Source organism: Crocodylus porosus, unplaced genomic scaffold, assembly GCF_001723895.1.
Source record: "Crocodylus porosus isolate Cpor-Errol unplaced genomic scaffold, CroPor_comp1, whole genome shotgun sequence".
NCBI classification, from domain to species: Eukaryota; Metazoa; Chordata; order Crocodylia; family Crocodylidae; genus Crocodylus; species Crocodylus porosus.
In genome coordinates this window covers 73273962-73288139 of record NW_017728943.1, presented here as the reverse complement: position 1 = coordinate 73288139, position 14178 = coordinate 73273962, and the positions used below count along the sequence as shown (strand labels likewise).

At 42.9% G+C, this 14178-nt stretch overlaps 1 protein-coding gene across 1 annotated transcript in view; it reads right to left on the bottom strand.

The window, feature by feature from the left end:
* The window catches only part of CAPN13 (calpain 13), an 82544-nt gene that overhangs the window by 4581 nt on the left and 63785 nt on the right, over positions 1-14178 (bottom strand). Inside the window, exons 18-22 of the mRNA XM_019549574.1 lie at positions 13126-13194; positions 11345-11423; positions 7921-8037; positions 3122-3174; positions 2035-2087 (exon numbers count right to left, since the gene is read on the bottom strand). Coding sequence (XP_019405119.1) covers positions 2061-2087; positions 3122-3174; positions 7921-8037; positions 11345-11423; positions 13126-13194 — 345 coding nt within the window. The 3' untranslated portion in view covers positions 2035-2060. The remainder of the gene's footprint in view (positions 1-2034; positions 2088-3121; positions 3175-7920; positions 8038-11344; positions 11424-13125; positions 13195-14178) is intronic.

The following is a 14178-nucleotide window of genomic DNA, read 5'->3' as shown; positions in this document are numbered from 1 at the left end:
TGCTACCCCTGCGTCTAAGGATTTTGTGACCCGGTCATAGAAGGCCACCAGGTTGGTCTGACAGGACCTGCCTCTAATGAACCCGTGCTGGTTGCGCCTAAGCGTAATCTCCCCCGCTGGCCCCTCATGGACATGTGCCAGAATAATTCTCTCAAAAAGCTTACCCAGGATTGAGGTAAGACTAACTGGCCTATAGTTTCTTTTCTGTCCAGATCCTTATAGCCACCCTATAACAGCTACATAAGCAGAGCCAGCTGTAGAGGTGGATGGCGGGGCAACCGCCCAAGGTGCCATGGACAGGGGATGCCATACACACACACACATGCATGTATGCATGCACACACTTGCCCTACCTTGCCCCATTGCTTATGCCAGGCAGAAGCTGTCATAGGACTTCAGTGCCGACTAGACCTGGGGGTTGAGCAGTGGAGTCTGTTCCCCTGGCCACACCCAGAGCAGATTGGAGCTGCCCAGGCACATATAAAGCACCCAAGTGGTGGTTGCAGGCGCTTCCAGAAAGCATGACAGTCTGGGAGGAAGGTGCCAAGGATTGGGCTAAGGATAAGGTAGCTTTGCCCAGTGAGAAGGTAGAAGGGTTGGACAGCCCTGGCTTGTGCATCAAGGGCTTTGCCATCATCAACCTGCTGGGGCTGGAGGCCAAGCTGCAGCCCCCTTGGCTGCTACCACCACTGCCGAGGGTGGGTGGCACTGAGTGGCAGTGCTCTGCTGCTAGGGCTGGGCTTCCTGTGCAGGCAGTCCTGCCTGCTGCCTGCCTTTCCTGCCACCCCGTACCAAGCTCCTGCCACCCAGCACCAAACCAGCATCTCAGAGGACACACACAGCTTTGTGACAGCCCGTGGGATCCCCTGCCATCTGTAACTACTGGGGTGGGTGTGACCCTCATGCACACAGACACGTCCCCACACATGCATCCACATCCCACAATACATATACACACCCACCCACCCCACACATGCATCTAGACACCCACTCCCCTCACACTCCCCCTCATCCCCCCACATACACACACCCCATGCACATACCCCCACACACAGTGCCAGTGACTTGGGGGAGGGTGCCAGGGGGGCACTGTGGCAGGCGCCAAAATACAGGTTTGCCCAGGGTGGCATTTTCCCTAAGGCCACCTCTGTACATGAGTACCCTGCAGAGGCTGCTTCTTGTACCCAACATCTGCTTAGCTTGGCTGCTTCTGGGGTGTCCTAGGCAGAAGATATGTTCTACTGTGAAACTGGGATCGTTAAGACTTTGGCCCTGGCACCTTGAAGGAATAAGATTTTGATTTTCTACATTTGGTGTACTCGTGATTTCTGCTTACTTTAGTGAGGTGTTCATTACCACACAGCATCAGACCCCAAGCCTTTAGGCAACAGCACAGCTCCACAGCATGAAGTTCAGATGAATTCCACACCCTAGACACAGTGGGACAAGCTAGAGGCTATGTAAGGAGGGAGGATCCAGAACCGGGGCTAAATCCCTATGTATTATTTACATTTTTGGCTTCTAAGTACAGTACAAGGGTAACCAAGAGGCAGGAGGAAGTGCATCACAGCATCTCTCTTAACATCAGTCATTTTATATACATGAGAAAGACTCATCTGGATGCAGCCTCTGGGTTTCAGCAAAGTTCCTAGTTTTTAACTCAATTTTCCAGCTGGGTTGATAAGAAAATCAAGTGACTTTGCCCAAGGTCACACAGTGAGTTAGTGGCTCAGCTGTGACAGAAACCCAGGAGGCTCCTGGATGCTCCTAGTCCTTTTTCTTTAAGCTCTAACCCAGCTTGTTTTCTTTCTGCCACAAACTGCCTGTGATCACAGCACCTTCCACCACTACAGTGGGTTACGGTGGTGTGTCGTGTGTTGGCATGTAACTCACATAAGGTTGTCACAGCAAGTCGCAGAGAAACTCTCCCCCCCGTTTTATACATACATACATATATATCTGTATGTGTATATGCATATATATATAAAAATATATAAATATATATGAATGCAGAGTATTTAGATGATTCCTTACCAACAATTCTGTATTGTGCCACTGCCTTAGCAGTACATGATAAGAGTCAGCCACTGAAAGAATAAAAAACAAACAAAAAAAGATTTAAATAGTTATAGTAAATTTAAGCAGCCAACATCACTTACCACTTTAAAACTGGACCACAGCCATTTTAATTCTAAAATAAAATAAATCACCTAATACATTGTACCTTACCATAGTCTTTGAGCCTACAAGTAAAGAAGGATGTATGTTTGTTTTAGGGTTGTTTTTGTATTTTCTGTATATTCTGTATATTTTTTGTATGCTGTGGGGCATGGATAGGCTTGACAGGGAATGTGAACTCCTCTCTGTTTCCTGTAGTGAAATTAGACAAAAAGATTTTCCAAATGGGAAATAATTCTGATAGCTCCACTGAGGCTGTTGTAGGGGAGGTGGTTTGTATCACCATGAGGGAATGAAAGAATAGGGTGACAAGATCATATTTTGGACAACTCATATTGTGTACAACATGGTAAAGGCTGAAAGTCTCTGCTGAGACACTTGTCTTAGCTGTGCATAGTGTGCAATGTTGATATAATAAAACAAAAGTCATGCTGCAAGCTACACACACTAGTTCAAACGGGAGTTGGGCAATATCTTTGAGGAAAAAAAATACAGAATTCTTCACTCGTAGCCCCAAAGACTATGGTAGGACGCAGTGTGTTAGGTGATTTATTTTTTAATTTAAAGATCAGGTGATAAGATTGGTATGGCTTCCTTGGACTACCTATCCCTCAGGCTGTTTAAAATCTATCTTCTTTTCACTTCTTCAAACCCAGGCATGTCATGAATCCTAAACTAATAGTTCTTATAGCTGGACATCTAGGGCTTTACTGTAGGCTTTTAGTGGGGTGCAGTTTTGCCATTTACTCCAGGTTGCTTAGGGTTTCACCCTTATTGTACAGTTACTCTCTCTAAGAAAATGTAACCACAACCTTTATGCTATTCTTTTCCATGTTACTTTGGAGCAAACAGGCACTAGTAAAGATTTAATTTTAGATCATGGGAAGAAAAGAATTTGTGGCAAAAGAGAGCAAAGAGCATAATGAACGTGAACACTTCTCACCTGTGTTTCATTGAAATAAATTCTTCCATCCTCAGCCAAGTTATAAAATACCTCTAGAGAGAACAAAGAAAGCTTCAGACTGTTAGGAGGAGCTTAAAACACGTGAAAGCAAAGCTGTTGCAATTCTGATGTGGAATCGAACAAGTTTCAGCCACTCCAATTCTTTGTTCCCCATGCTCATTGATGCCTGAAGACTTGCAGAGACACAGGAAACCAATGAAAAGTCTTTCACTGCAAAGTGAATTTTTTTCTTCCTCACATTCATTTACTGGCAGCTAGTGATCACTGTATGACCTGAAATGTCACTTGCATGCTGTCATTAATAAGCCCTGGAAGTTTATCCTGAGGAGAGCAATTGTAAAATGCTGTTCTCATTTATCTAGCTGTTGAAATTAGAACTGGCTGAAAACTTTTTGACAGAAAACTTTTCTGTGAGAAAATCCTGATTCATCTAAATGTTTCATGTCCTGGGAATGTTTCCATTTCAGAAAAATTTCATCTAGGGAAAAAAAAATCAAACTACATTGATAAGGTCAGAATGGAATATTTTGATTGTATTTTTTTCTCTGGAGCTTGTTATAAGCAAATGTAAAACTAGGGATCTCAAGTCATCATGGAACACTTCAGTCAAGAACTAGAGTTTGTTTTACAGGAAGCTTCAAAATTTGGTCTAAGCAAATCACAGAATCATAGAAAAGTAGGGCTGGGAGGGGCCTCAGGAGGTCTAGGCCAGCCCCTGTTCAAAGCAGGATCATCTCAGCCAAGGCTTTGTCTAGCTGAGTCTTAAAAACCTCCAAGGATGGAGGCTTCACAACTTTTCTAGCTAACGTGTTCCAGTGCTTTGCTGCTCTCCTACTGAGAGAGTTTTTCCTAATGTCTAACTTAAACTTCCCTTGCTGCACTTGAGACCATTGCTTCTTTGTCACCTGCCACCACTGAGAACAGTCTAGGCCCATCGTCTTTGGAGACACAGATACATTTTGTCCAGTTTTCACCAGATCTAATGTAAACATTTTTTAAAAAATCTCAGAGCTCAAGCCTCAATGGAAGATCCAAGCTTAGGGAACAAGTTTATAGCCTGTAAATCATCCCTCCAGTCCAGCTCAGCACTAGGGAGGCCTTGCTTGTGCCCTTTTAAAGCAGTACATTTCAAGAAACATGAACAAATTAGAAAGAGCCCAGAGGAGGGCAACAAAAATGAATAGGTGTCTAGCAAACATGACACATGGGACGAGATAGAGGAATCAGGACCATTTTGCTTGGAGAAGAGAAGACTGAGAGAGGCTTTGTTAAGTCTTCAGATTCAAATAGGCTTGTTATAAAGAGGAGGGTGACCAACTGTTCTGTGTCCACTGGGATGAGAACAAGAAATAATGGATTTAAATTGCAACAAGTACAATTTTAGAAAGTTCTTCCTAATTACATAATCCAGCACTGTACAACTTCTGAGGACCACAGGCCACCATGGCTGCAGGACTAAGTGTGCATGCTGTGTGGGCAAGAGAAGCCCCCACACCACATGCTCCTTGGCACACCACATGAGCAGTGCAAGCCCCCTTCACGATGCACTGTGCAGGCAGTGTAAACTCCCCCTTCAAATTGGGCAGGTGGCAGGATCTCTGGGCTTACTCCTTGCCCCAGAGACCCTGACCACCACAACAGCAGGAGCAAGGGAAGGAGTAGCAGCTGGGAGGGATCCTGCAGGCCATGCATTCACCTCTTGTGGTCCAGAAGGAGTTTGTAGACCACCAGTCGAACAGCCCTGATACATCCTAATACTAGGATGCTTTACCATAAGAACATATTTGGCATATAACATTTGTAGAATTTGTTATTGAGACCCTGTTTTGGTTCAGAGCTACCTAATAGGAACTGTCTGTAATAATGAACCCTGAGCTAAAGAAAGTTATATAGAAAGATCAGAGAGGCCTGCATAAGCTGTATTACATTGACTTTTCCATGTGGTTGGGCAGCAGTCCCCCATAAGCAGCTTCCCTGATATGGTTGTATTTAGGAGTAAGCCTCTTCCTCTTCACATGAAGCACCAATGCTACCTGATTCTGGAGCGAAACAATACATTGCAGTGCTTGCCTGCTTCCATTTAAAATTTGATCAGCAAAGTGGAAGTTGGTTTTGATTTAGGTTTCGTTGCTCTTTATTTGAAGAATAATGATTTAATGGGGCAAATTTTATCGTCTCTTCTTTATTCACACACTCATAAAATTGGACTGTCTTTTATTCTCATTTGGCACAGTTATCCTCTCCTGAAAAAAGTTCCTATTCACAGTAATTTGAAGTGTTTGAAAAAAAAGAATGTATGATACATTAAACTTTGTGTAAAATGATAATTGAAAGACTGGAGTGCATTTTAGGTATTCATTATGGACAGCAATGAAACTTTTAGTGATTCCTTTCAAAATGGATTTTAAGGAGTTGTCTTTATATTGGCACTTACTGTGCAAGAGGTTTTTTATTAAACCATTTTTATTAGAAAAAGACACAAAACTGGATATTTCTCTTGCTGTAAGAACTTCCAGCTATGAAATGAAGAAGATATAAATCATCCTGGAAAGGCAGGGCTTTTAAGGGTTCTGTTTCTTAATGAGGAAAAGCATTAAAATGGGAGAACCTTAAACGATGTGCTGACTGTGTCACTCTTCTCTGATAAGCCCAAGAGCATCAAATTGACAAAGGGGACCTTTAAGTCATAGATGGCTTGATGTGTGTGTGTGTGGGGGGGGGGGGGTGCATTCCCATACGCACTCACTTTGGGTTTGCAGTGCGTGGACAGTGATCTCTCTGAACACACTGGCTTATTAGCACTGCTGCCAGAGGATATGCTGGCACAGCTTGGGAACCCAGGAGATGAATGCCACTGGTACTATTTGCTTCTATCCCTTGCCTACCCCCAAATTCAGTTGCAGGGGAAAATGGAGAAGACAAGTGGCTGTACCACCCTGGATCTGTTCCTGCCTTCAGCTCTGCAACATCCCTGTCAGTCTGTATTCCATGCTGCCAGGATATTGAGTGTAGAAATAATTATCACTGAGGTCACAGGAAACTACCTGGGTAGAACAGCGCTCCCGTACTTGCCATTCAGCCTTCTGTGATTGGTATTCAAGCTCTGCCTCCTAAGCACTATGATAAGCCTCTTCTATGGCACAAAGGTGCCTTGTTTTCTCCTTCCTCTCACATAGTTGATGTGGTCCTCCCTAAAATACAGCTTGGTCTTCTCCAAACCCATCACTCCAGATATAGTTCTATTCCAGGCCAGAAGGCAAAAGGTTGATTGGAACATAAATGCTAACTAATAGAGGCAAACTTAAGACCCAGTTTATTTAAAGGGTTCCCTCCCTGGAAGCCTGTAGAACCAGGCCTACATGATTCCAACAGTGGAAAGTTAGGGTCCGAATTAGAGAATGGGCAAGGTTTTGGGCTCTCTTTCTAGTTGGGGTTAGTAGGACCCCAGAGCTATGATTATGGCATAGCTATGTAGGGTAATCCAGGGTCATGGTAAGCAGAGTGGATCCTAGGCCTCCTACCCCAAGTTACAGGGGAGAGTGTTCCCAGTAGTGGTCAGGCTTGGGGCTGGAAAGTTTCCTTTGCTACAATGGACGCTGGAACAGTTCCACAGCTAAGGATCTTGTGGCAAGGTTTAGCAATAGAGCTTGGGGGCTTTCCAAGATAGTTGTTGTGGTCAGGCTCTGGTTCTCATGCCTGGGCCCGGGTATGGGGCAGTTGGAGCAGCCCAGGCTACAGTAAGAATTAGAATTAAGGTTAGGGAATGGGCAAGGTTTTGGGCTATCTTTTAGGTTGGAAGTGGTAGGACTTCTGACACCATAGTTAGGTCACAGGCTCATGGTAAATGGGGTGGGTCATGGGCTCCCCCCTCTCCTCCCAGCTCTGATTGGGATGGGAGGGCTCATGGCAGCAGCACAATAAACTGCATGCAACATCCTTTATACCACAGGTCCAAATCTTGATGGGGTCACACACCAAAAGAATTCGGATGCTCCAGGACATGACAGAGCTACAGCAGCCAGTAAATGTGCTGTAATAGTGTACCTCATGGGCAGTATTTGCTGATGGAACCACTCGTAGGAAAAGCAAATATCTTGCAAAAAGCAAATATCTTGCAAAACCTCAAAGGGAAGGTGCCCATAGTGATCCCCACCAATTGATTTGTTCCACTGATGAACTGCTTATTTATGGGATAACTACCTCAACACATGAGACCATTGGGTGGAAGTCTGTCCCTGGGTCAGATTAATCAATTCAGTTGCCCAGAACCTCAAGTCTAGCCCCGGGATTATGGCAGATTCACTCTTTGTCAGGGGTACCTCTCATTTTATTTAGACTCAAGGCACTCTTTGTTACACCCCAGGTACCCTCAGAAATACCAGCTCTTAGCTTGCACTCATTTTTGACTGCAGAAAAATAATAAAGCAATTCTTTTGTGGCAAGGACCTCAGGAAAACCACAACAGGTCAAAGTGTTTTTGACACTGTGGATTGCTATTTGAAAACTTTGGATGTATCTTGTGAATCACATGTGGGTGTTTGCACACCTAACTGTGCTAATATTGTGCAGCACCCTGGTTGAGAATCACTTCTGTAAGTAGCTAGCTCTCTCTAGCTATCAGTTTCTCCATTAGAGAACTTCCTACACTGCCTGGACTGTTCCTTTGTGTTGATTGGTCTTCAGCTGCAGTGCTAAGGATATTTCTAATACATGTGCTGATATGCAAAAAGTCATGTGGGAGCCCTGTCGGACTCTATCCGGGTAAGGGTTTGACTTACTTGCCATTTTTTCAAGTCGGATCATGAAACACACAAAATCAGGGAAGCTAATTTTCTGGGAGGAGTTGCCATATCTCAGAGCCACGAGGTGGAGGAGCTGCTCAGTAGCAGCCACATCTACAAAAAGAGGAGGAGAAGACAGTGAAGATGGTGGCCACTGGACATCCCAGGGTCCAGGCATTCTCTACAAGTGGTATTAAGATAGGTCCTTCCCATTCCCATATCTGGACATCACCGCAGCCTTATATTTAAGAGCAAGAACTGGAGTGGATTGATTTGAATCAAAGTGACATAAATTTGAATCAAAGTGACATAAATAGCCAATTTTTATCATGGTTTAAATCAGCAAGCAAGAAGCTTTGATTTTAATCATCAACTTTAATCTTCTTTTGCATTTGTACTTTTTTATTTTCATGAAGAAGACAAAGGAGGATAGATTGATTCTCACTGGCTGGTAGGCATTAAAATATGTTCACAAATATAGAATTTACAATAAATCTGTCACCTCTTTTCCTAACCAAAAGAGTGCTGTATCCATGTACATTTACTCAAGAACACACTTATTTGATTCTTAATTTGTATGTTTTCTATTATGTTAGAGAATGGTGAGTGGTGCATTTCTACTTTTTACTGCACAATTAATTTTTATTCAATAGCTGTCAAGCTCTGTTTGGATGAAAACTGGAATTTAATTAAAAATGTGTCAAATAGCAATCTTAAATTGCATTTCCATTAGTTAAAGCTAACTTAAATAGGCTGGATACATTAAAACAATTAGTTTTTAGGTAAACATGGTTAACATTTTAAATTACTTTATTAAAAGTAGTATCTGTGCAGAGGAAACTGAAAGCAGTGTTCTGGTCTATGGTCTCCACGTCCTTCAAGGTTTTAGCATTAGTAGATCTCACCCTGTCAAACCTAATTTTAGTCATTGAATGGAAGAGGAAAGCACACTTTCCTGCTTTTTCAACTCCCAACGGGTTTATCAACTTAAATGAACTGGTCATCTACCTGAACCAGTTGAATAAGCAGAAAAGAAGAAAATACTCTGCATCTGCAGAAGCAGCTACTGCTGTCAGAAGCTGGTTTAGTATAAATTCCCCACCCCCAGGCCTCCCCCAGAAACAATCTTTACCACCATCAGCCCTGGTTTTAGTGCTTAGTCAGTGACTCCTAGGAGTTCAGTGGTTTGATTTTTCTGTATCAGCAAATATATACTGTTTAATATTTTATTGCAATAGCATGTAACTAGTTTATACTAGCACATTTTAAGTAAATTTATACTAAAAAGAAATGTCATAGCTTGCCTTCATGTTAAATAAACAAAAATATATTTTTCCTCTTATGTAACCTAGTTGCATGGGGAGCTTTTTAATCCACTCTGGCAAGAATCATCTCATCTCTTTTGTTAATCCTTTTCAGGCAGTGAACACATGTTAAGCATGCTGGATGAAGCCCTTTGAAACAGAAGGCCTGCCTACTATACAGATAGCCTGGACTCAAGGAGATATGTTGGAATCTTTCCTCAAGACAACATCAAAAGATCCCATAGTCACATCTCTAACTAAACAAGTGGTCAAGAGTTTGGTGTGGTCAGTTCAGGGGTTTGTAGCTCATTTGCCCTGCTATCCATTTCTGTCAGGCTCTCCTTGTTCCCTATGTGAACAGAATCTTTAAAAGCTTTTGACTCCAAGGGCATGTTCCAGTATATCTACTTCTAGCCTTATATATAGCTTTCCTCTACTCTTTACCCCTTCCTCTTTCTCTCCTTTCATGGTCAGATCACTTTGGCTGGTTTTACTTAAGCTTTAAGAGGCAAGCTTTTTAATTTGCTGGATGTGAAGCTATTGTAATGTGATGTGTAGCTTTCCAATCATTTTGATGCTTATAGCTAGCTCTTAAGTGTGTGTGTGTGTGTGTGTGTGGAGGGAGAGAGATAGAAATCTTCACCTAGTGCCAGGCAGCATTGCAGTCAGTGAAGCAAGGTTGATTTGTATCAGTGGAGGACCCAGACATTATTATTATCTTTTAACCATTAATGCCCTAATTAAAAGTAAGCATATACCTAGCTGTATACACATAGCCTTCAAACACTTCAACACACGCTGAACCCTCTGCTGTATTTAGCAACAGGGGCTGCTTGCAGGCTTAAGGAGGCCCTGTAGATCTGATTGCTCCCACCTTTAAGAAAACCTAAGGGAGGCACTTCCCTCAGACCTACAGGAGTTTGGCCTGTGCTGCATGATAGAGGAAGAAGCAAGGTGCTGTTTGTATTCTTCCCTTAAAACCTTCTCATAGGGGAAAATGTGTTGAACTTGCCATTTACGTTTATTCCCCTTTTTATCTGTTCTGTATCTGTACTGTTTGGGCTGCAAGGACTGCACCGCGTGCAATTCTCCTCCATATTTTACACTCTAGTGCCTTTATTATAATATCATTCTTGTTGCTTCCTTTACTATTTGGCATATTAGTGATATGTTCCAGATAAAAGATGCTACAGCCTCTTGCCCATAGTCCCTTAGGGAATTTTTGTCTCTAGAGGCCATGTTTTACCTTCCTTATCTCCCTTCTGAAAAAAAATCCACTAGTTTTGTGACCTTCATTGATTACTTTTTTTTACAAAGTTCCTCACGGGGTAAAAGGAAATTAAAAGAGGGTAGTGCAGCTGAAATAGCTATTTAACTATATGAAAATACTGCTAATGCAGTTTTATAGGACAGTAGTTTCCTGTGTGATGTACAAAGTCCTCAGTAAGAGGATTCAGCTAGAAGAATTCAGCCACATGACAGAAACCAGTGTGCTTGCTTAAAATCTGAAGATAAATCTAGCCAACAGAGGTCAGTGCAAACTAACTAAAAGGTCTATCAATGTAGCTTTCTCCTAAAGAATGATTCAGCGCCTGGGAGAGATCAAATGAATGAACTAACATAGGTTACTTGCTCCTTTCCCCCTTGCCATGTATTTTAGCCTAATCTAGAGAGGCCACTTCTTTGTGAGTCAAAGGATAATTTGGTTTCCAGGCCTACTTTGCTCCTTGGTCTCTTTGATCCTTGGCCTTCTTGCCCCAGGGCAGATGTCTATCACCAGCAGCCAGTTCAACAATGCTTCATTCAACCCTAGTATGGCAGAACTAGTAGCTGGGGAAAGAGCTTCCTTGTGAAATTATCGTCTTGGTTTGGTTACACAGAGATGTGGATGCTGGTCATTATGGTCTTTTCCTATACAGATCTCAAGCCTATACCAAAACCAGAATGAAATTACTACATCTGACTAACAAGAGCTTCCACACAATTCCCACCACCCTCCTCCTACTTTTCATTTCTTTCTCCCTTCACTTCTAACCCCTTTCCCCCCATCCCAGTTTCACCCTTCCCACACTTTGGGTATCAACAGACTGGGAAAAGTTTCATACAGCTAAACCTACCTACTGCGTGCATTGCACTCCTCAAGTCTGAAGCATCAAGGAGTCCCAAGAGACTTCCAGCTTTTCTGTTGAAAAAGTCCTGGGAAAACATTGTAAAACAGTGTTTGGTTTGTTTGTAATTTAATCTGATGACAACTCCCCAATTATTTTCTATGAACTATCGTGCTATCTGACTGTCACTTTGCTGAACGGACTTGATGGAAACCCACTGCAGTGTCATACTGGACGAACAGCAGCAGAAAAGACCTATGTCCAGAAAAAACATCTGGGATATCCTTGCTCCCAACACGTGTGGGGCTCCCTTGGCCTTCATAGGCATACAGTTGGCGGAGCCTTCTCCTATTCCAGCTTGTTAAGTGATAGTGGCCTGATCTGATGGACAGAGATGAGGTGAGATGTAACCGGAAAAAAGGCAAGCAGTTATTAGCAGTGGGACATCCAAACTAATTAAGGCATTTTAGTGAGACTATTGCATGAGCAGTTCTGAATATTCACATAGGTGTGACCCTTTCATTTATATCTCCTCTGCCAACAAAAGCAGCCCATTAATAATGACTCAACTGAAAAAGCAGTTACTGAACTCAAGTATTGCTGTGTCATTGGGTAGGGTAACATTTCCCAGGATGCACTGTTATGCTAAATTTTCAGCCTGTGGTCTGTGGAAGTGGTTTTCAACCTGTCATCCACAGACCTCTTGACTATGTCTGAGTGTATGAAAGATGACTATGATCCGTCAAAATTATGTGAATACCCACAGTTACAATTCAAAGGGGTCTGCACTTCCATATGAAATTTCCAAAGGGGTCTATACCTCCATTCACAATTTTTTAGGGGTCCACAAATGAAAAAAGGTTGAACACCACTGTTCTAAGGAGTATATCCTCACCTGCTATAATTGGGTGTAGCTCTGTTTTCAGTGAAGCCATATTCATTTATAAAAGGTGAGGACAGAGCTGAGATGGCCACAAACCATCTCAAAAGAGAAGACAGGAAGAATTGGGCAGCAGGCTGTTTTCTCATTCAACAAACCTGTGTATCATTCTGCATCAGGACAAAGTAGAATGCTGTGAAGATTTTTTTCTGGGAAAAACACAGTGTGAGGGTTTTTTTCCCCCAGAAAAAGAATACCCAGGTAGTTATGGCACTTACACAAGACATGAAGAAACCCAGGTTCAATACCTTGCTTTGTCTGACTCTGATCAGGGACTTGAACCATCTTCTGCTTCCTAGATGGGGTTCCTGACCACCTGGCTATTGCGGGGCAATGTATACACTCTCCATTTCTTACCAGAAATTCTATCTATGAGCTGCAAAGTCTTCTCCAAAGAAAATGTCTTCTAATCTCGTATGCTTCCACAAAATTTTGGGTTGACTGAACTGGCATTTTCCCAACAAAAGAACGTGCCAAAAATTTCCCAACCAGCTATGTGTGAACAGCTGTTATCCCACTGAACGCTGGGCCTACACCTCTGTAGAAACTTGGGGCCAAACACGGTCCCCAATGCCTGCTGCTGTAACTTCTTCCTCAATGCCTGCTGCCTAATCTGTTGTCTCAGTTGCTCTTACCACTTAGCCATTCTGACATACAGCTCCGCATCCAGTATTTGCAGCTTCCTCCCTTTCTTAAATGATAAAGCAGGCGTTTGATCTAGTAAGCTGCACAGCCTTTGCAATTTTTTCCCCCAACAATATTTTGATTTCTGAGCATGTTGGCATCCCACTAATTAAAAATACAATAGTACAGTGGCAGAGAACATGGATCACTGACAGTTCAGATGTACCTTATACTTAGCAAGATATTTCCAAAGGTTCTTGAACTCTTGCAGGGTGAGTCTTCCATTCGAACTGAGCTGCATATGTAGTTAAAGATTAATCCTTTACTGGAAGCTGACTGAAATCCTGCTTCTTCCAAAATGACATTTTGGACACAGCTTTTGCCACCAAAGAGGGATGAACGAAATGATCTCTGTTGCTTTGTTATTTTAAACTGAGGAAAGCAAAGAACTATGCAGCTTAAAGATTCTTAGTTACCTTTCGAGTTGAAGTTCACTTATTTCATGCATTCTAGACCTTCTTTCACTCACACTAAAAATCAATGAATATCCTATATTTTTTTAATTGCATTTCATTTCAGACTATGATCCTCAAGTTACAAATCCATTCAAATACATAATCCCACTGAAATGCAGCTGCACCTGGGCAGGAACAAATGTTGCTTTAGTGTGGTTTAGCAGGTAAGCACAGCAGGTCTGTGCATGCTGTCTACAGGGCATCACCCTGGACTAGATTTTGTTGCTTTCACACCAGCATGCACTAGGGTAGAAGAGAGCACCAGGAAGCATCACCATCCCTGTAGCCAACATTCAGGAAGCCTTTGTGCTATTCATTTCCTGAGATGGGGGGGGGGGCTTTCTGAACATAAGATATATAGTAGTCATATCACCCACAAGCAGAACCAGACACCCCAAGGGGTCACTATTAATTGTGAGAGAAGAGCCCATGGACCTAGTCTTCTTTGCACCCTGCTTAGTAGTTCTAAGTTGGCCTTGAAGAGCGCTCACAGTAGCTCCATAAAGGAAGCACAGCAGCTACTCTGGAGTGAGTCTGCTTCTAGTACTGCTGGAGGTATCCTGCCTGCCTCAGTCCTCTGTAGATAAAGGCTTCCACAAGCTGCCACCCCCCTGCTACCACATCACTTCACTTAAGGTGTCAGTGGCTGCCCAAGCTCTCATAAAGCAGAACTGAGATTTCATAGACATCATAGATTTCATAGACATTAGGGCTGGAAGGGACCTCGGGAGATCATCGAGTCCAGCCCCCTGCCCAAAGGGCAG